At 39.1% G+C, this 21,932-nt stretch overlaps 1 protein-coding gene across 4 annotated transcripts; it reads right to left on the bottom strand.

The window, feature by feature from the left end:
- Positions 1 to 1,407: 1,407 nt before the first annotated feature.
- On the bottom strand, positions 1,408 to 20,409 carry nmd3 (NMD3 ribosome export adaptor). Of its 4 annotated transcripts, none has more exons than XM_031301064.2 (16): positions 20,285 to 20,409; positions 19,798 to 19,889; positions 18,655 to 18,789; positions 18,089 to 18,185; positions 17,550 to 17,630; positions 16,213 to 16,341; positions 15,076 to 15,166; positions 14,269 to 14,347; positions 13,675 to 13,771; positions 7,892 to 8,009; positions 4,149 to 4,294; positions 3,703 to 3,815; positions 3,516 to 3,588; positions 3,178 to 3,284; positions 2,082 to 2,152; positions 1,408 to 1,867 (listed from the first exon to the last, which is right to left on the bottom strand). In XM_031301064.2, the coding sequence occupies exons 2-16, from the start codon at positions 19,839 to 19,841 to the stop codon at positions 1,734 to 1,736; spliced, it is 1,515 nt and encodes a 504-aa protein (XP_031156924.1). In that variant the 5' UTR covers positions 19,842 to 19,889; positions 20,285 to 20,409; the 3' UTR covers positions 1,408 to 1,733. The 4 variants fall into 4 exon arrangements, with proteins under 4 accessions (XP_031156924.1, XP_035857056.1, XP_031156925.1 ...); XM_036001163.1 differs by having other exon boundaries at positions 19,798 to 19,887; positions 20,281 to 20,391; XM_031301065.2 differs by having other exon boundaries at positions 19,798 to 19,894; positions 20,285 to 20,386.
- Between the last annotated feature and the right edge of the window lie 1,523 nt (positions 20,410 to 21,932).

Raw genomic sequence — 21,932 nt, 5'->3', positions numbered from 1 at the left:
AACGCTAGCATGCTACCTCGTTCTCAATAGCAAAGCACTGCTACAACACACACAAGTTCACCATAATCTACAAAAGAACTACTTCCATGTGCGCCCTCATTTAGAAGTCTCCCAGCTAATCCTGCCTTGTAACTGACCAAAGTTGTAGAAACAGCCTTTCTTTTACTGTCTATGGAGCTAGCTAGCTGACATGATCTACATCTGAGCTACTGCGAATGTGCAGTGCAATCAAAAATAGTACAGAAGAAGAAGAAGAAAAGAGGTCTCACTCTGTAGCTAAAACAGAGACCAGCTGAAAAGAGGATCTGCAGCAGTGAGAGAGAGCACTGCAGTACAACAAAAATATGGTGTTTTTTGAAAATTAAACCATGTAAACCTATTCTGGTACAACCTTAAAATACAATTATGAACCTGAAAATGAGCATAATATGGCTGCTTTAAGGCAACTGCTTTACACAGTATACCCTTCCTCTTTTTCATAAAGTTGCTTAAAATGTCCATGACAGTGTACTGAGTCCTGGCATTTGTTCCATTATAACAGGCTATATACAAGTACATATTAGAATCAAGATATACAGAAAAAAAGAAAATTGATAATGTTTTCAATTACTTACCACTCTTTGGCTGAAAAGGTGGTGCAGCTAGGTGAGTATTTACATAATGCCCATGGTAGGCAAATAATGCCATTAACAGGCTTGGCCGGGCTTATTGCAAGTGTGGCAATTTGAATGCATTACATCTGTTTTGTTAGTGGCCCAAAGCTCCCTCTGGTGGATATGTACAGAAAAGTACTTGCAAGGTTTTGAGTATGTGGTGTTTTCATGCGCAAAATAAAGGGTAACACTTTCCTTGAGGGTATCTACATAAGAGTGACATGACACTGTCATGAACACATGACAGTGTCATGACAAAAACCGAATGGCACTTACTAAAAGCATTATGTCATAAACGTTTATGACTTGTTTATAATGTTTGACACATTCATGAGTGTCATGCCACTCTTATGTAGATACCTTCAAGTAAAGTGTAACCAAATATATACTCAAAGCAGACAGTATGCATTGTTTTTTTGAGTGTGCTGTTGATGCACACTACTCTCCCTCAGTGCAAATTTTTTGCCAGATGCTCACAGTTGGCAAAAGAAATTGCAGAGTGCACTAAGGACCTTTTGTTTTAAATAAAGGTCCTTAATTATATCACCAAACTGCAAAAAAGAAGATAAAAACAAAACAAAAACAAGTATTAAATCTTCAGAAAAAATACTTTTGTGAAGTTTAATTGGCAGTAGCTTTCCAAAGTGGCAGTTGTATTGCCATCTGAGTACTTACTGTATATAATTAGTATGTAGTATGGATTTGGGACCCAGCTAATGTGTTTAATCCCCAAGCAGAAAACATCTAGGAAAAGTATAGGACAATTATTTATTTTGATATAGTGAAATAGATGCACTTCATTTTCACATAACTCCAAAATGTTACATGCCAAAGGGAGAAAAGAGTACTTTAGAAGCATATTTGTGTGGCACTAATTTAACCCACACAGGATTTAACTCTTATGAGTTATTACATAACAGTCCAATGAACTGTGGATTGTTTCTGTATGAAACATTATTTGTCAATGGTTCAATCAGTCCTCAATCTGCTGTCAGTTCAGCTCTGTGTGTAACTGTGTCATCAGCGGACCTGTATTTGACAGATCAGCTGTCAGTGTCACACAGGCAGGATGCCGACCGGCTAGTCTGTCATCATCTCGGCCCCCTCTTCTCCTGTTGCATCCGTTAGGCTGAGCTCCTCCAGCATCTCCATCAGGGACACACGTGGTGCTCCGTCATCATCAGTGTCGCTCTCCACTGGAATCTTTGACGCATCTGAAATTCAAAAATCAACCTCTATTCATTAACTGTCCATCCAACACATCATCTATAATAAACTTGCATTAGATCTGTTGATTGCTTAAGCAGCCATTCACAGCAAATGAGCCGCATCCCAACTACTCAAGCTGCAACAATGGAAACAAACAGAAGGGCTGAAGTGTCTGAGGATACTGGTGCAGTGAAAAGTCTGCAGCGTCCAGCGGCTCACCTCTGTAGATGTTAACATTCTTCCTCAGAGCCTCATCCTCCTCCAAGTCCTCCAGGAAGTCCTGGTATTGTCTGAAGACAGAAAAGCAAGTTAAAAGGAAAATGTGGTGCCACATTACAGGGAAAATATTTACAGGATACTTGGCATTCTTGGGACATTATCAAACTATTCACTAAATATGAAAAAACAATGTCATGTCTTTAGTCACCATTTCAGGTATCAAGTGTTTACCCTTATTTTATGTGTGGGGGACATTTGTGCCAAAAAAACAATCTTTAAGCAATTCCTCATAGGCTCAAAATGGACTTGAGGATAAAACATTTGTTTATTCAGGGAGTTCTTTTCTAAGGCCAATGTGTTGTTAAATGGGTTAGGGTAAGTTCAATGTATTCACCTTATTTTTTGTAAGAATATTTTATGAGAACTTTTCCAAGCACTCTCGCCTTTAAGGACAAGTCTGGGGATATTCTACATTTTTCTTATTGTCAACGTGCCCCATGAAAAGACACAAAACCACCATGAATTGATCCGACTAACATGTATTATCTGTGTCGCCATCCATTGTTGCCAAAAAACTATTAAAACTGTAAATGAGCCACACTGTGAAATGCCATGCGTTTTCATCATGAGGACCATGCACACTGTCATTTGAATTGAGCCAATCCAACAAACACTGTTCTGCTACTGTAAATACTTACTAGAGCACCAAATATGCATTACTCTAAGCCTGGAAATAGTCCCCAATGAATGCAGTATTTTCTCCAGTCCGAGTAATGTTTGCTAAAAACTACTGTGCCCAGCTGTTTTAGTAAGGGGTGGCAGTAGCTCAGTATGTAGGGACTTGGGTTGGGAACCGGAGGGTCGCTGGTTCAAGTCCCAGTACGGACCAAAGTACAGAGTGTGGTTTGGTAGCTGATCCTGAGCATGTGTGTGTATTTCTAACAAACAGAGTGTAAATTGTAATTTCCCCACTGGGGAATAAACAGTATAAATAAAGATGACGAGTTAAACATGAGAGTTGAATAACATTTCAAATTCTTGAAGCTTTAATTCATTCACTTCAAGAGAATCCAGAAACTCCACATTACTCTCCTACCTCTCATCATCTGTGTCCATGCCTTCTCGCTCTCTCTCCATCTCCTGCAGTTTCCAGTTCCTGCGCTTTGCCCTCCTGCTGCGGTCGTAGCTCTTCTTGATCAGCACCTTAGAGGGTCCACATTGAGGTTGTACAATTAAAACACCATCGCAGATTGTCTACATAACTTTTCTCTATGTGATGCTATGCCTGAATGTAGTATTTTTCCCCAAGGATGTGATCACATCCACAGTCAGTATTTTATGTTGCCACTAGAGGACAGTGTTAATCAAGGCGACAATAGCTACTTAAAGGGATCATGGAAGCCCAGGTTCGTTCACTGAGGAGTTGAGTCTTACCACATCAGGAACGTGGTGAGGGTTCATCTTATTCAGGTACTCGTCATTGACGTTGGAATTGGCAAAGTCAAATCTGTAGTGTGAGAAGTAAATGTGCCATGAAGTGTCAAGTGTGCAGCCTGCAATCAGTCTTTACTGCCAACCTGACGACCAGCCTCTCAACTTCTCGTCAATCCCTCGTACTCACCCTAGCACCAGGTCTCCGATGTTGAGCAGGTGACCCAGGAATGTACGGCAGTGATACTGCTGACTGGTGTTCATCTCTGATGTTTTCTGGACCCACACCTCAGCCAGGGTGTGCTGTGACACACACACACACACACACACACACACACACACACACACACAATAAATGTAGTTTCAAGTCGCTGAAACACCTTGTTCTTTTCCTCAGTTGCATCAATACGGATGCAATATTCAGAGTAAAGAGAGAGCGAACAGTGTCCCTACAAACCTAATCCCCTGCGCCTTCGAAACAAACACTCTTGTGTGTTCCCGTTGTTTTGGCTTGAATCCCACATACAGAATCAGGGTTAATGCAATGCTTCGCTATTGATTTTGCTTCCAAGAGAAAAGCAACGTTCCCTCATAATGCAATCTGTTCTGCAACCACACACACAGACACACCCTCACCTTATTGGACCTCATGCCGGCTCCAGCTCCCAGCTTCTGGTTTCTGATGATGTCAGTGTCCATAACGATGAACTCCTCCAGTTGCCGTGGGTTACAGAGACTATTGAAGGGGTAACGCCAATAGGTGCTCCCATCCACTTCAGCAACTAGTGAGTTAAAGACATTATTTAGGTATTTAGTACTGACAGTTGTACTGTGATAAGACTAGTCATTAGAGCAGACAGCCCAAGACATGAGCACAAATTATAGAGCACCTTCTAATTTTTACTTGACAGATTAAAGAACTTGAGAAATGAGATAAATCATGACAGCATTTCAAGAAATGTTGTCACTCTTGATAGATTTGATTGTTTTTCAGACTTCAACATATTCTAAGTTCCTTTCTCTAAAAGCCACATGGGTGCAAAAGCAAGATTTATCTGTCAGTGTTTTTCTATCTGTAATAATCCAGACAGTGTTTTTCTGTGTATATTTCAAGTAAACTGAAGCAGACAAGCGGCAACACAACTAGTTTTAATACTAAGTTAATTGCCTACTGCAGCCAAAATGTGCCGAACAGAGCTCTGCCTTGAGGCTGTTTCAGCTACTCAGCCGGCTCAAAAACTTTCTGCAACAAAAATAGCCTGCTCTTTGAAGAGTAATTAAAAACGTGTGGGACGCTAACAGAATATCAAAATTCTGTTGAGGAGCGCCTCGGCCTCTCACATAATACAGCACATGATTACACCAGATACAGAGGAAACACATCATCGCCATTTGTCAGCATTTATGTATTGATTATAAATCCCTCCAAATGAGCTGACTTAGTTATAACAGCATGTAGAAAAAATGTTTTTTCTTTTTGTGAGCGTGTCTCGTGCTGTGCCGTGACGGCGAGCAGAGGGAAGCTGTTGAGTTAGACGACTGTGATGAACATGTGGTCAGCAGACTGGGGTCAGCTTAGTGCAGCACTGAAGGGTTTTACTCAAGCACTGACTCAGTTATATCACCATGGTAACAAAAGGACATGGCTTATGATGTTTCTTGTATTACACGCAAAGACACAAATGCATGAATATGCTAAACTTGTGGCAGTGATTGCTAAAGTATAAATCATAAAATACACATAAGACTACAATACTACAACACCGTAATAAATATAGAGCTGAAATAATTAGTAACCTTTCAATCACCAGAAATAGGAAACTGTTGTGATAATCATTTAAAAACTGCAAAGCAATAAATGATCGTATGCGACTTGTGTGATAGTAAACTTAATTTCTTGAGCTTTTGACTGTCGGATGCATTTTTTACCATTTTCTGACAAACCCATCCATCAGGAAATTATCGTAATTTTCACATTAATCGATAATGTTAGATGCAGAACTAGTTGTCTAATCTAGGACTTCAGCTAACAATTCAAAATAGTGAAAATCTCCCATTGCTGTTCCCGAGTCCAAGGTAGCATCATATTATCTGTTTTCTCCGCCCAACAGTCAAACACGAAGATATTTAGTTTACAGGGATTTAAAACAGAAAAGCCCTAAATCCTCACATTTTGAGAAGCTGGAAGCAGAGAATGTTTGGGATTTTTCATTGACAGCTAAGCCTTCATTAATCAACGTTGTTAAATCATTTTCGGTTGATTGGCTTATTGTTTCAGCACTAGTCTTGATATTTTTGACGTGGTTTACTATAAGCAACAAGAATGAGATGACAGTTTAAAGAAGAAAAAAACGTCTACTCCCCCAGTGTACTGTATTCAAATTGACACTGAGCTAAATCTTGGGCTCAAATCGCTCACTAGACAGAATGAACTTCTGTAAAGAATTATAAAAAGATGCTTAAGACTTGTCTGATTAGCCAAACTTAACTATCTGTATTGATCTGAACTATTCATATCACATCATTTGGCCTTGCTGTCTGCCATTTCTACTTACACATATACACATCAGTCCACATATCCTCATTTTATCTATATTATTGTAATTTATTTTATGCCGTTGATGTTTATGTAGCCAACCTTATGCTTTTATTTTTTTTATTCAGTGCTTACTTGTGTTCAATTTGTTGTTTTCTGTTTAGGACACTTGTAATTGTTCATTATCTATATTATTCCTCTCTTCCTCAGGTGAGACTCCTTCTATAAGCACCTAGGGGTTTTCTTAAAGGACAATTCCGGCGCAAAATGAACCTAGGGGTTAATAACATATGTGTACCGAGTCGAACGTTCTCTGGGATATGTTTTCATGCTAATTGAATGTGTCTTTAGCTTGAAACAAGCTACCGCAAACCGGGGGTTAGCTGCTAACGCTAGCTTTTGGGGCACAGGGTAAATCACTATTTGATACCACTAACAAGGCTCGAAATAGCACCACACTTAAACAGTAGCATAATGAGGGTCCCTACATGCAAACCGAAGCCCTGAGAACTTTGTAAGTGTACAGACAGTTTATTACAAAGATAGACTATAAAGACAGTAGCGTTAATGTTTACATGCGGCCACCATCTTGGATAACAGTCATGAGCAGTCGAATCACGAACGCTGTGTTTGAGCTATGTTACTGGTTACTGGTTGCACGGCGTTCGTCTGCTCATGACTGTTATCCAAGATGGCGATAAGTGTGGTGCTGTTTCGAGCCTCGTTAGTGGTATCAAATAGTGATTTACCCTGTGCCCCGAAAGCTAGCGGTAGCAGCTAACCCCCGGTTTGCGGTAGCTTGTTTCAAGCTAGAGACACATTCGATTAGCATGAAAATAGATCCCAGAGAACGTTCGACTTGGTACACATATGTTATTAACCCCTAGGTTCATTTTGCGCCGGAATTGTCCTTTAATCTCACCTGCGCAATCTTTTATTATTATATAGGTTATTGTTGTCTGGATTTTATTGTGCAAAATAAAAAAAAAATAAAATTCAAAAAGCTTTGGAAACCTCAGACGTGGTCTATATAGAGCTCACATTACTGAATTGATGAGCAATGATTCAAACTTCAACTCAGCGGACAATAAACCAGATACACAAAAGAGCAGCTATATTTAACCACAAGTAAATTGTAGTTAATTGGACTGTACGGGTGGAAAAAAAAAAAAAAAAAAAAAAAGAATTCACGTATCCATTCTTTTCCCCACAATGGATATTATTTTTTTTAAACCAATGATTCACCTAAACCACCGACGGCGACTACATCATATCCGTTTCCAGCAAAAGAGACCAAAAGCAAACAATGCAGAAATTCCATGTTAACTACTTCTTTACAAAGTAGTCAGACTGACTGACTGACATGTGATGTTTTTTTTTTAGAAATGTCTCATGTTATATTGTCTCCAAAAGTGGATTATTCAACTTTTGTTTTTGTTAAAGAAAGAAAAGAAAATCGCAATACTCAATATCGAATCGCAATACTTCTTGAATAACAATAATTGAAAATCGTTATACAAATTGAAAGCCATGTTTCGTGAAAAAATCAAATAGTGGCCAGGTTAGCTTAGTTGGTAGAGCAGGCACACATATCGAGGTTTGCTCCTCGATGCAGCGGCCACTGGTTCGACTCCGAACCTGCGGCCCTTTGCTGCATGACGTACCCCCTCTCTCTCCCCTTTCATGTCTTCATCTGTCCTGTGGAAGTAAAGGCCTAAAAATGCCCAAAAAATAATCTTTAAAAAAAAAAAAAAAGAATCGAATAGGGACAAAAGCATATCGTCCCTGCCCTACTGGACTGTGGTGTCAGTTGGACCTGTTAAGAAGAAGTAGAAATACTCACTCTGCAGGGTGTTAGGATCGATGAGGTGGATGGTGCTGGTGACCCGGACGCACACACACACTTGACCCATGTTCCCCAAACTCTGCGCCAGCCGTGGGGAAAGGCACACTACGTTGTCCTGGCAACCAGACAAAACCAGACAACCCGGGGTCAAATTGAGGTTGAAAGAAAGGTAAAAAGAGTATGGACTTGCTCTAGAAGTTCACAATGTGTACGGAAAAAAAGCCCTCGTTTTCCAACAGCTGAAATTTAAAAAATAAAAAAGGCTTGGAATATAGTCTAAAGTTTAAACACTACAATCCAATTAAGATGTTGATATCTGTTGATGGCAAAACAAGCAAAGCACTAATCTGATTCCTGTTTTCATTCATTGAAAATACCCCAAATGATGCCTATCATTCAAACATGCTATAAAAAAAAAAAACACACCCAAGTCTATGTATTGCTATAAGCACAGAACTAAAGCTAAATGTCAAATGAGATGAAGTAACTATTGAAAGTAACGAATACACACCTGCCAAGAATCTTCATCCCTACCTTAGTTTTAATGTAAAGGTATTAAGTTTAATTTATTATCCACTGTCAAAGACAAATATACAGTTGTGTTCAGAATAATAGCATTGTGTTTAAAAAAGTGAATGCTCAAAATCCTTAGACTAGCTTTTAATTCCATAATATCAATGCATTGGGAATACTGCACATTCAATTCCAAATCAAAACATGACCAAAATTTATCAAGTTTGTGTTATATCTTTACAGAAAGTGAAGAAAAAGGAATATTAGGCTGTTCAAAAAAATAGCAGTATTTGCATTTTTCTTTACAAACTCAAACATTTACTGTATAAACTGAAAAATGTCTCAAGGGTTTGCTTTACTTTGAATCACTGCACTAATATTTAGTTGCATAACCATTATTTCTGAGAACTGCTTCACATCTGTGTTGCATGGAGTCGACCAACTTCTGGCACCTGTGAACAGGTATTCCAGCCCAGGACCATTGAACTACATTCCAAAATTCCTCTACATTACTGGGTTTTGCCTCAGAAACAGCATTTTTGATGTCACCCCACAAGTTTTCTATGGTATTGAGGTCTGGGGATTGGGCTGGCCACTCCATAACATCAATCTTGTTCATCTGGAACCAAGACTTTGCTCGCTTACTGGTGTGTTTTGGGTCAGGCATTTCCTCTTCAGCATAAGGCAACATGACCTCTTCAAGTATTTTGATGTATTGAAACTGATCCATGATCCACCATGCTTTACTGTCTTCACAGTGTACTGTGGCTTGAATTCAGTGCATGGGGGTCGTCGGACAAACTGTCTGCGGCCCCTAGACCCAAAAAGAACAATTTTTCTCTCATCAGTCCACAGAATGTTGCGCCATTTATCCTTTGGCCAGTAAATGTGTCCTCTGGCAAATTTCAACCTATTCAGTACATGTCTTTTTTCAGCAATGGGACTTTGCGGGGGCTTCTAGCTGATAGCTTTGCTTCACATAGCCTTCTTCTGATCGTAACAGTACTCACAGGTAACTTTAAGTCTTCTTTGATTTTCCTGGAGCTGATCATTGGTTGAGCCTTTGCCATTTTGGCTATTCTTCGATCCATTCGAATGGTAGTTGACCCTTTTTCCCCACGTCGTTCAGGCTTTGGATGCCATTTCAAGTCATTTGAAATCATTTTGGCTGAGCAGCCTATAATTTTCTGCACTTCTTTATATGTTTTCCCCTCTCCAATCAACTTTTTAATCAAAGTCCGCTGTTCCTCAGAGCAATGTCTGGAACGACCCATTTTGCTGAGTATTTCAGTGTGAAATGCACTATAACTAGCATGCACAACATTTGCTTCCTTCCTTCAAGCTACATTGTGTAAGAATTACTCCCATCTAGCGTTGAGATCATATATCGCAATCAACTCTCTCTCGCCACGCAGTATTGCAGCTACAGTAGCCTTCACGCTTCAAAAAGTGAAGGTGTACAGAAGGCCATCTCTCAGCCGTCGTTGGAGTTCATGCGTTCTCTTAATACATCCATGACTTCATGTCGGAGAGTGGCGTGGACGCGCACTTCACACCACAAGCGGGCACACGCGCCACCCGACGGAAAGGAGAGAGAAAGAAAAGGAGACTGCAGCGGTCCAGAGGATAATGAACTAGTTGGGATTTGGTGTGTGCGTCCAAAGCAGCTCCAATGTTCACTTTTTTCTGATGATTCTCTTGCTCTTTTCAATATCCGTTTTCTTTTTCTGGGTGAAGAAGAAGACTCCTGTTCCTGAAATTTGGATTTTTAATACTTGTGGTCCTCCATGTTTCCTTCTTCAAACTTGCCGGGGCCGGGAAGTGACGATACCCAATAGCAGCAGCTGTGAGTCGAAAACGCGAAAGGCGGAGCAGTATAGCCTGTATGTCCCTTACCGCCTAACGTATTTTAAGATGGCGCATCATTATGGAGCGTCTACCCCAGTTCATGCAAGCACAAATATAAAATTCCAAGCTAATAGGAATACTTGAAATTGATGGTGGTGGTCAATATTCATGAAAAAAAACAAGTTTGTGAAGGGCAATACAGATTTTGATAATGAACAACTACAAACGTTACACACTGGGGCTTATGGGCCATCATTGACACCTGTTTCTTCACAGAATCAATCACCTCACTAATTGAACACAACACTGCTATTATTTTGAACATGCCCCTTTCAATTACAGATTCAATAACACAGAATGAGCAGCATGCATGTCATGACTGTTGGGTCTGTTGGTTTTCTATGACTCTACAACACTTAGTAGTAAATTATTTGCCATGTAGAAATATCACTTCTACCAAAGAATTTGATTTATGATGTTAGTGATGTTGGACTGCTAATATTTTGAACACAACTGTAACATGAAAGATTCTTGGCCAGCCGCAAGTTTTCATCTGCATATAAGCAGATCCCAAGACAGGTTTCCGACACAACATTTTACTAAACTAAAAAAGTGATGCCCCAGAGGTGATGTGTAAAGAAATATGACTGCTCTGGCTTGTCTGAGGTGCTGTATGGGTGTGTCTACAACAGTGGATTAATTGAGTGAAACAAAATCAAACTTAAGGCGAGACACTACAGGTGAATAGGCTAAAATTTTTAAATAATAGATATCTCCATGAAACTTCCTCAGTTGATTACTTACACAAGTATATAAAAAAAATGTATTACAAGTTTTTTAAATGTTTATGTTTAATTATGCAAATTAGGCATTTTCTCATTAAATATGCGCGATTTTGCATATATTTTCGGTAGATAGATCTGAACATATGATAAAGCCAGGTGCAAAATTCTTTTTTCATTTTGTTTACACACAAGATGAAAACAAAATTACAGAGGGTTTTCAGGATATCTGCTTTCATTACCTAGGAAATCAAAATATACTGTCCATAGCCGATCATATCGACATAATCGATTTTCACCATGTTTTTTAGCTTAAAATTTCACATAAATCAGGGCAGGAATGATTTATTAACAAATCCCTCTGTAAATATCTTCAGAATACTACTAAGTGTATAACTGGAAAGTTTGGTGTACATAGGTGCTACATAGGCTGAGATGTTTATACTGGAGAATGACAAAAAACTCATTTTGAGAAAACGGCATTTAAAGATTTAAATAGTGGAATTTAATACATTCCTATTGGAAAAATTGCTCAAAAACAGAATAAATGCTCAGGCCCTTAGTGATAATAATATAGAATATTTCAAGCTCATGAAAATTGATTATTTAATAAAATGGCAGGCATATAAGGCCTACAACTGCAGTAACTCAATGAATTAACATTGGCGTATCATGCACAAAGTTGCAGACAAAACCCACGCTGGACAGGTGTATGGACACAGAACAAGACCAACAATGGATGTAACAGCTTTTTTAAAGTCCAACTGTCCATTTCAGCACCATATGTATTTTAGCTGTGCTTGGACTCTTGCGCCTATGTTTTACACTGGCAGCTGTGACGGCCTCAGCTTTTGAGGTCCTGAGCATATCAGTTTCTCTCATTGAATTGACCGTCACATGTGCTCTGAAGCCACAACTTCTCCATAACAGAAAGCATGGCAGAGGCACCTTCATGGCCATACTTGCTGCTGCTCCAGCTTACTTTTCCCACAAAACAGTCCCCTCAGTCAGCTGATGGTGAAGATAACTAACCAGAACCAGTCCTCTCAGTCAGCTGATGGTGAAGATAACTAACCAGAACCAGTCCCCTCAGTCAGCTGATGGTGAAGATAACTAACCAGAACCAGTCCCCTCAGTCAGCTGATGGTGAAGATAACTAACCAGAACCAGTCCCCTCAGTCAGCTGATGGTGAAGATAACTAACCAGAACCAGTCCTCTCAGTCAGCTGATGGTGAAGATAACTAACCAGAACCAGTCCCCTCAGTCAGCTGATGGTGAAGATAACTAACCAGAACCAGTCCCCTCAGACAGCTGATGGTGAAGATAACTAACCAGGCTCCCATCAGCACTGGTTCATAACACAACAGAACAAAACTAATTATGACTCGTTCAAAAGACCAATATTTAGAACATTGGAGAAAGCAAACAAAGTAGACTAAATTGTTATTTGACAGATTACCTTCACACTGTCAGAGATACGAAAAGAGACGGATCCTGACTAAATACAATCTCAGTGACCGGCAACTGGGTCAGACAGAGATACACTTCCTCCTCCACGGGGAAAAACTATCTTCACTAAGAGAATTACACCTTGGAAAAATAGCCAAAAAAAGTTAACACCAGAAGAGAAGCTGGTAGTTCTCCTAGGAGAGGTGACAGCAGCTCCACTGACAGCTACATATGGATCTGCCTGCCACAGCCTGAGGGACTCACACCACTTAGGATCCCAAAATTACAGATTTGTTTAGTAGCCTATTATATAGTAATTATATTATACAAAAACTGTAACTGTTGTGTAATGTAATTGTTTTGTAATATAGTGTGTTGTATCACGATCAGTACAGTGTGGTACATATGTGACAAATATTTAATATATGACATGTAGGCTATGACTTTCTGTAAACTGCTTTGAGAGAGTGAGAGTGAGAGTGAGTGAGAGAGAGAGAGAGAGAGAGAGAGAGAGAGAGAGAGTCTGATTACCTCCGCTGTCTGAACACTCCTGTTTTCTGAACGACAGTTTAAACATCGACGTACTATGTGAAGGCATTTCATCATCTGCTGTCTTAGTTTGTGATCCCCTGTGTCTTCTTGCTAATGACAACTGTTTTCGTCTTCTCTGAGGTGATTTTCGGCCGTTTTCGACGCACTTCTTTCAACATTTTGAGCTACCGCGGAAATGTCAGAGCACGTCACGTGACGATTCTGAACGAATCACGTTGTCAGAAATTGGCATCAGCCAATGAGATTGCGCATTCTGAGTTAAATCCCCCCTTTTACTTCCACGATTAGTTGCTGATAAAAAGGAAATTACCATATTTGGATCTGACAGCATTGTAGAGGAGAGAGAGAGCTTTCCAACGGTATATGTGACGACAGGGTGCAGACAGCGATCGCGGAGCAGCGCGATGATTTAGAACGCCAACTTTTGTTGAATTTAGGTGAAATCTACCGCCGCAAACAGACAAAGTGTAGTAAAATAAAGACCTAAATGTGTATTTCGGACTTTATTTCACCACAAGTCTGAAAGAAGACATGTTATTGAAGACAAATAGCCCAAAATCTCAAAATTGACCAGTGAAAAAAAAACGATGTTTTTGCCTTGCCTTAAATTAAAAACAAATCACAGAGCTGTATACCTTGCAGACAGGTACGATCTCCATAGAGTAGGTGCTCTTATAGTTGTAGGTGTTTGAATGGATGTCATGAGAGATGAGGCGCTGGGATGTCTTTGACCTTTAAAATAGAAAAGTGTTTATCATCATCATCATCATCATCATCATCATCAGACGTCATTCAGAGACACAGCAGAGTTCACATTGTCACAGTTGGACAAATCATAATAAAAGGGACTGAATGCAAAAACATAATGAGCACACATGTCATGACAACATCTAGGTGACTGATTATGAAACGCTTGAGGGTTTTTGCAAATTATAAACATATACAGTGATAGAAGCACACTGGTAAAAAAAAAAAATAATGAATACTGTTTGTTAACAGAGCTGTATTCTTTGTTCATGCATTTCTTTCATTAGGACATTTTATACTTTAACCCACATTTTGCTAAATGCCTACTAGCAAATTATTTTCTGTGACATTGCCATATTTGCTCATACATATAGGCAGTCATAATCACTGACTGGCATTTAAATAAAAGGGGGAATGTTGTTGTTTTAATACTGAGCCATCCTGCAGATGTTTTCATAGTCACAGACCGAGGCGTTGCTCACCTGCAGGGCACGGTGCACTGGAGGAAGTCGACCATCTTCTGAGCGTGCTGCTTGGAGCCATAGTAGAAATCAATCCCATCTGAGAGAGGAGAGAAATACCATCAAACACCACCACCCATAAATTTATCACAGCCGTGCTTCACGGGTCAACACCATTGCAGAACGCATATGCATTGCAATACAACACACACGAGAGCAGATGAAGATGGGAGATAATATGGCAGCCACATGTTGTAGCCTTCATAAAGCTTTTTAAGTCCTGCCGAGATATGGAGATGATTTAAATTACACCAACAGACAAAACTCCACTTCACCATCCAAGAGCACAGAGAGCTGCTGCTGAGCTGCACAGCATTTGTGCCTGTGCCTGTGTGTGTGTGTGTGTGTGTGTGTGTGTGTGTGTGTGTGTGTGTGTGATGTAGCAGTTAGCATCTCTACACAGGGTGTGACTCAAGCTTGGATTGCAGGAATCTGGTATGCCATGCCTGCTCTGATTACAGTACACTGATTAGATGCACAACGCATGCCCTCCTCTGAGGCCCACACGAGGACAGCCGTGTGGACTGATTGGGGCCAGTGATATGCATGCATGGCTTGCTGTCTGGTACGAGGTAATTAACACTCGACACATCATTATGTTCTGCTCGGTTCTAATCCACATTAGTTACGCCGGTGACGAATCAGACAAGGTCCCCACTTTTCAGTGTAATTGGGTTAGAGGCGCTGAGGAATATAGCAGGCCCCTCTCTTTAAAGATTTGTATACTATCAAACATGAAATAAATGAATTCATATGCCATTGACCTACCATTGATTTCTTTGATGTTGAGGGCATTCTGGTGGAGTTTGTGCTTGAGAATCAGCTGCTCTAGATAGTAGAATGTCTTTTTATGAACGGTCTGCAAAAATAAACACATTTTTCAGCATCATCATACAGAGATCTATTCAGCCTCATGTCCCAATTATTTAAACATGTATTGATATGAACCTTGGCATCTGCCACAAACCTGTCGCCACTTTTCCCCCTTTAAAAACAAAACATGAGAGATATATATATATATATATATATATATATATATAATATATATATATATATATATATATATATATATATATATATATATAAATAAAAAGTGTAGTTGGGAAGACACACTCTGGGGGCAAAACACTGCTGGGAAACAAGTGAGAACAAGTAGACCGTTCATGATTTTGTATGCTGCCAATTCCTAACTTCCTGTATAGTTGCTTCACAGTAAAAGCTTTTCAGTGAAGAGAAGTGAGTTTATTGAGAAGTAGCTGCAGAAGGCGTCAAGTCCACCAAGGGTATCTTAGCTTAGTTAAGTGGTAACAGAGGCTGAAGCTTGTTCCTGAGTAATCATCTCATAAATCTATGGTCTTTGTAGCACTGTAGCTAAGCCTGGTTTACCTCCACACATCAGTCATAAAAGGAAAAAGTGCAACCCTAGGATTAAGTGTTGTTTATCTTGCCATATACCTAGAGCTCTAGGTTCGTTTTACATGAAAAACCCACAGACACAGCTTCAGCCTTTAACGTGCAATTGCAAAATTAACACAAACTAACAGGATTGTGAAAAGAGAGTAAACCGGGAACACTTCAAATGGAAAAATGAGAGGAACCAAAATAAACAAATTCTAATGGGAGTGAAATACAGGGTCATGATTAAGGGCTGCAGAGGCAAACATGCAATTGCCCAACATTCCTGTGAATGTGTGTGTATACAGCCTTTGTAACCATTCACTATCAATTTACTTTTTTATTATTATTATTTTACTAAGCATATAGCATGCATGCAAAGTGTTTTGAAAAATATATTTTTAAAAGGTTGACAATGTAAGTAGAGTTCAAGTACAATAAAACAGTAGATAACCATTCTGAGAAAACCTTTTTATTTATAGGGTATGTCATTAAACCACAGACTCCTACCTTCTGCCTAACTTGAACCACGGCCTTCCAGAAGTCCTTAGCTTCCACACGGTGGCAGTCGTCGCACATCTGGTACTGGATGACAAACTCGACCACAAACACCTGCTGTAGGATAGCGCCATTCATCACCTGAAGAGGCAAAGACAGCAACAAGTTACACCATGTGCATTGACTGCATGGCAAACAGTGACAAAAACTCTCTCTGTCATTCAAAAAGAACCCCGACATGTTTCCATGTTGCCATTTCTCAGCCATTTAGATACATCTGACCAGTGGGATCTGGAGACAGAATTATACAGACTCTCCAACAGAACAAACAAAAGAGTTGGCCCTAAAAAGCACAGGACTCAGGTTCTCACTAAAGGTCAACGAGATGAGATGACAGCCACTGGCAAAAACTCACTTCTCTAAAACACGCATGTGTGTTACACCATGACACCCAGGTAACCTTTAGATGAAAAACACGTTGCCCATCTGAGGTCAGTTTTCCTCCGTTAGTTGGAATTAGGGTTGCAAGTTGGAAACTTTCCATGGGAATTAACGGGAATTAACTGAATATTTTGAATATTGCTTGTTATAATACTGTTAGTCTATAACAGGGAACTTAAATGTAGTTGAAGAAAAAACATCTTTCAGCATAATCTTGGTTAAAACAACCTGATTTAATGCACCTTCAGTTGAATGTCCTCCCTATATTTGTCAATGACATGCACGCAGTAATCAGCATAGGCTACTACATACTTGCCAACATTTAGTTTATATACATAACCCATTGCTATTAACCTATGTGTGTTAATTGTTTAGCCCACTTGTTCTTGATAGGCTGGAAACAATAGACAGCGCTGATGGTAAGCTTAGCATGTATATAACCATAACAATAGTAAATCAAAGGCAGCATGCTAGCTACCTTCATATGTTAAAATAAAGGTCAATGGTTTGGGCTACTACTTAGCCTACTGCAGGGCTATTGAGGCCACACCCACTGCACAGATCAGTTCTAGAATCCAACATTCTACAGCAGATTGAAGACAGACTGAAGACAGTACTGCATTTGAGCCCAAGGACTACATCCCATCCAAATTTCCATGAATTCCCATGAAAGTTTCCAAATTGGAATGTTTCCAAAATTCTCCAGCTAAACTTTCCATGGAAAGCAATATTAAAAACATCCAGTTTATTCCCATTAATTCCCATCAAAGTTTCCAAATTGGAATGTTTCCAAAATTCCCCAGCTAAACTTTCCATGGAAAGTTTCTGGAAATTTGCCGGAAAATTTCCACCCCTTTGCAACCCTAGTTTGAATATCACTATCTATCACTTCCACTCTGTTTTCTCACCTCTTTCTGGATGGTCACTTTCATCTTAATCCTTTTGGAGTGTGGCTCTGTCCACAGGAAGCCAGCATCAATGAGACGCACCTGTGAGGAGAGAGGTGTTGTTGAACATTATCATAATGACAAGTTAGTTACATGCTGTGGACACAATATTATCATAATGCAATCCATGACCTGCAAAGAATACTATAAAGTTCATGATGTGTTTGTTTTGGTATGAACTGTGTTAAAAGGTGTTAATGCACCTTTATGGTTATTTCTGAGGCCATCGTTTCTGATATTGTATCAAGCAGCATTATATTATAAGAAGCCCCAATTCATTTGTCACTAAAAAGAGTCACTACATGTGTGTGTAAGCGTTTTTCTCTACACAACCCCATAAAAAAAACATATGAAAATCTAAATTTTTTTTTACTAAACTGACTTCTTTCACAGTCAGATATAATATATTAAAAATCAAGTAGGCTCAATAACAAGATGGGACTGAAACAAGCAAATATGCCATTGTCTGTTGGAAGAAGATTAATAAGAATCATACTTACTTTGGTCATCGAGCTCTTAATTTTTTTCAGACAAAGGGTCAGCAGCTCCCTGGACTCCAGGGCACACTGCACCCAGCTGGCTGGAGGCTGCAAGTACCTGCATAAAAGAAGAAGATGTACATTCAAGCCTCAACTTACCCCCTCCAAAAAAATCTCAAGATAACCTTATGTAAATCCTTACGTAAATGTTTCCTACAGAGAAACAATTAGAGCTGCAACGATTAATCCTTTAATCGATTAGTTATCAACTCAAAAATTCTCTGATCCCAGCCTCTTAAATGTGAATATTTTCTAGTTTCTTCTCTCCTCTGTGACAGTAAACTGAATATCTTTGAGTTGTGGACAAAACATGACATTTGAGGATGTCATCTTGGGCTTTTGGGAAACACTGATCCACATTTCTCACCATTTTCTGACATTTTATAGACCAAACAACTAATCGAGAAAAAAATCAACAGATTAATCGACTATGAAAATAATCGTTAGTTGCAGCACTATAAACAATGATACTATATGTGTATCATGTTGTAAAAAAAATAAAGAGGAGCAAAAAGCATGAAACAAACCTTTCACACTGCTTGCAGAAGTGCACTGTGACTTGCTTGGGGATTCCCTCTGAGATATCTACCTGAGTACGCAGGCAGGCTACACACATGTTGGCTGGGTTGGGAGGAATGGGGACGCCACATGTACAGCACAGGCTGGGGAGGAGAGAGGCAACATTGGTAAAACTCAGTGACATAAACAAATTATGTGGCATTTTACAACTCTGGGTCAATCAAGAAAATATGTTTTGGGAGTTTTAGAACATTCATAAAGTTAACATCCACTATACTGTACATTATTGCTGACCAGTTCCCGAAGGCATACCACAGTTTATTTTATTGTGTTTTCTTCCAACTTTCTAAAAGGCATAGGTTTCTGTTAACTTTAACATGCTATGCAAGTGAACAGTTAGACAGCTCAATTTGACATGAGATCATGACTCATAGAAATGAACATTTAGATGTCTATGGTTTTGTCAAAATGACATTAACATTGTACTCTAGAGCAGTTGAAATTGCAGACTGTTTAGAAAACTCCTCCTAGTTGCTGTGTTACCGTGCAAGTGGGAAGCTTGGAGATTTGACAACTAGCATGCAAACAGCAACCTGTCCAAATTCATCTGCTAGATTGGGGACATTTTTATCTCGGTGTGCTGTCCATGGTTCTGTGCTTTATAACTTGTAAATCCACTGCTGTGCAGCAATCAACTGTTGATCGTTTCCCAGTACTTTTAATTGTAATACAAGGATAGTATATGCAATATGAAAAGCAAAAACAGCCAAATGTTTACTATGATAGATTACCAGATCTCAAGTCAATCCAAATTAATTACTCTGTACTGAAATAGCATGCCAGTCTTTGTAACCACAACATACAAAGGAGTGTGTGCTTTAATCAATCTGTCAATAAGGCAAACTTTTCTCTTTGTGAGCATTTTAACTTAGCAAACACATGCAACACTAATATATTTAATGCACACACTATTTAGGTGTGCCATTGTACGTGCTGGCCTACTACAGAGCAATCAATATTAATAGTAACAGATGTGTTTTGCTACTTTGACATGTCTAAATTGAGTCAGTCTTGAGAAAGGTATGTGTGACAGGCCATACACAATACAACATTTTCGAGGACATAAATACCATTTATATTTGTTCACTTACATATTCCCCTGGCTGCTTGTGGCAGGAGCTTGCATGTACTCCATTCTTGCCAACTTGACAGGTCAGTGTATGTCAGTGGACTTTTGTGATCTGATGTTTGAGAACAAAAACATTACTGATTTAACAGGCACAGCTTTGACAGTGACAAGACTGCTAGAGAATAGCCAACGTTAGCTGGTAGGGAGCACTGTGTAACAACTACGAACATTATTTCTAACAGCAGGTAAATATTATAATACTATGGGTTTGTTGTTCACACTCAGAAACAAAAAGACTGTTAAATCATTGAAAAAAGATGCAGGGAAGGCTATTAGTTAACGCTGCTAGCATCAGCTCACCATTCAGTATCAGACAGTTAGCATTAGAGGCTAAATTGCTAGTTTTTATGGGTGATTCTAAAAGATATTCGTAAAGAAACAAGCACACAATGTCAACCAAAAGTATTCGATAGCTACAGCTGCTACAAGCGTGTGATGACAAAACTTACTAAAGTTATTTTGATGGGAAATCCACAACACACCGTAAAAAGTCCTCCACGTTTTCCCCACCGAGGACCGAGGGAGGCTTGTTGACGTCATGCAATACTCAAGGACCCCGGGACAGTTTTTGTCTGCCTGAATAAATTTCCTTCAAAAACATTTTAATAAGCTAATAAAAGGCTAAATAAAACATATTTGGCATTAATGGTTAGATAAACTAATTCACAGTACTGAGCAATAGTATAAATACAACTGTTAAAAATCTGACACTAGAATAAAAGGTAATTTGACACAAGTTGCTACTTAAAATGAAATAAAAATGTAAGAACAGAAAAGAAAATCAAAAAGAGAGAAGTAACTTTATCATGTCCCAATATCTAAAATTCTGCCCTGCTGCAACGTAATGTGGACAGGCCATACAAAATGTATTAGGCTACATACTGTATGACTGTATGTATCTTAAACATTATGGCCAGGCCCCCGAAGTGAATAAATAACTTAAATATTGTCGAAAAAAATGTATAGCATGCAAGCTTAATTTAAATAGGATTTAGGATTCCATATGTCCATGTAGCTCAGTTTTAATTAAACACACTGCTTTTTATGAAAACCCTATTGCCACCACCGGGTTGTGGAGGGACCCCTGCGTGTCTGGGGAAGTTACACAGTTGGAAATCCAGTGCTCAATTTTGGGATTATTCATCTGATTATGTAAATTGTTATAATGCAATTTGCTAAATTAGGAACCTCTGTTGAAGAATTTATAATCCACGGGTTTTTGGCGCACCTGTGGTATGGCAGCTCTCTGGATGCCTTCGGGTGCTGTCGGAAATATCCAACTCAAAACGAGCGAATATTAACGATCATGCGTTAAGTAGGCTAAGTAAATGCACAATGACAGAAAGCGTAGGAATATGTACACTACCAAGATGTGACTATTAATGGACAATATGCAAAGCCCTGTCCAAATCGCTTTACCCAGTTAGGCTATATGTAAAATTGCGTTGCAAGCACAGAACCAATAAAAAGTTAGCTTGTTAGTAGGCTAGCCTCCTCTTTTATAACTTAGCCTACTGTAAACTACTGTAACCTAATAGAATTACATTGAGTTAAGTTCAATAATTTTGATCATTTGGATCAGTTCAAGAGCTATGGTGCAGTATTTTGTGATTAAATGAAACCACAATATGTCAAGATGCTGGAACTCTTATTCCACTGCTCCAGCTGAAGTCTTAATGTAACAGGTGGTGGGTAGGGCTGGGGGATAATGCAATTTCAGTGAACTCATACTGATGATATGATCTTATTATGTTATCATTCAACGATTGTATTATCTTCTTTTTTTAAAAATCTCATTTTATTCTATTTGGATTCAGCGTTTTATTGTGTTTTTACATGTTGTTCTGGTGCATTATCCTAATCCAAAGCACTTTAAATTGCCTTTGTTTTTCAAATAGGCCTAAAGGTGCTTTGCATTAATTTCTATACTCAAATCAATTATTCTGTGCAATATAATTTGTTAGACATACTGGTGTAGCCTATGTGGAGCAGTGGGACACAATTAATCTGAGTGACATGATTGTGTCTATACATTTCCTTATCGTAATGAGCCCATTCGTATAACAGACTTATTTGTGGGTACTTTGTGACAATGTA

Source organism: Sander lucioperca, chromosome 5 (assembly GCF_008315115.2).
Source record: "Sander lucioperca isolate FBNREF2018 chromosome 5, SLUC_FBN_1.2, whole genome shotgun sequence".
In the NCBI taxonomy this organism is placed as follows: Eukaryota; Metazoa; Chordata; class Actinopteri; order Perciformes; family Percidae; genus Sander; species Sander lucioperca.
The sequence above is the reverse complement of the archived record's forward strand: the minus strand, read 5'-3'. Positions and strand labels throughout refer to the sequence as shown.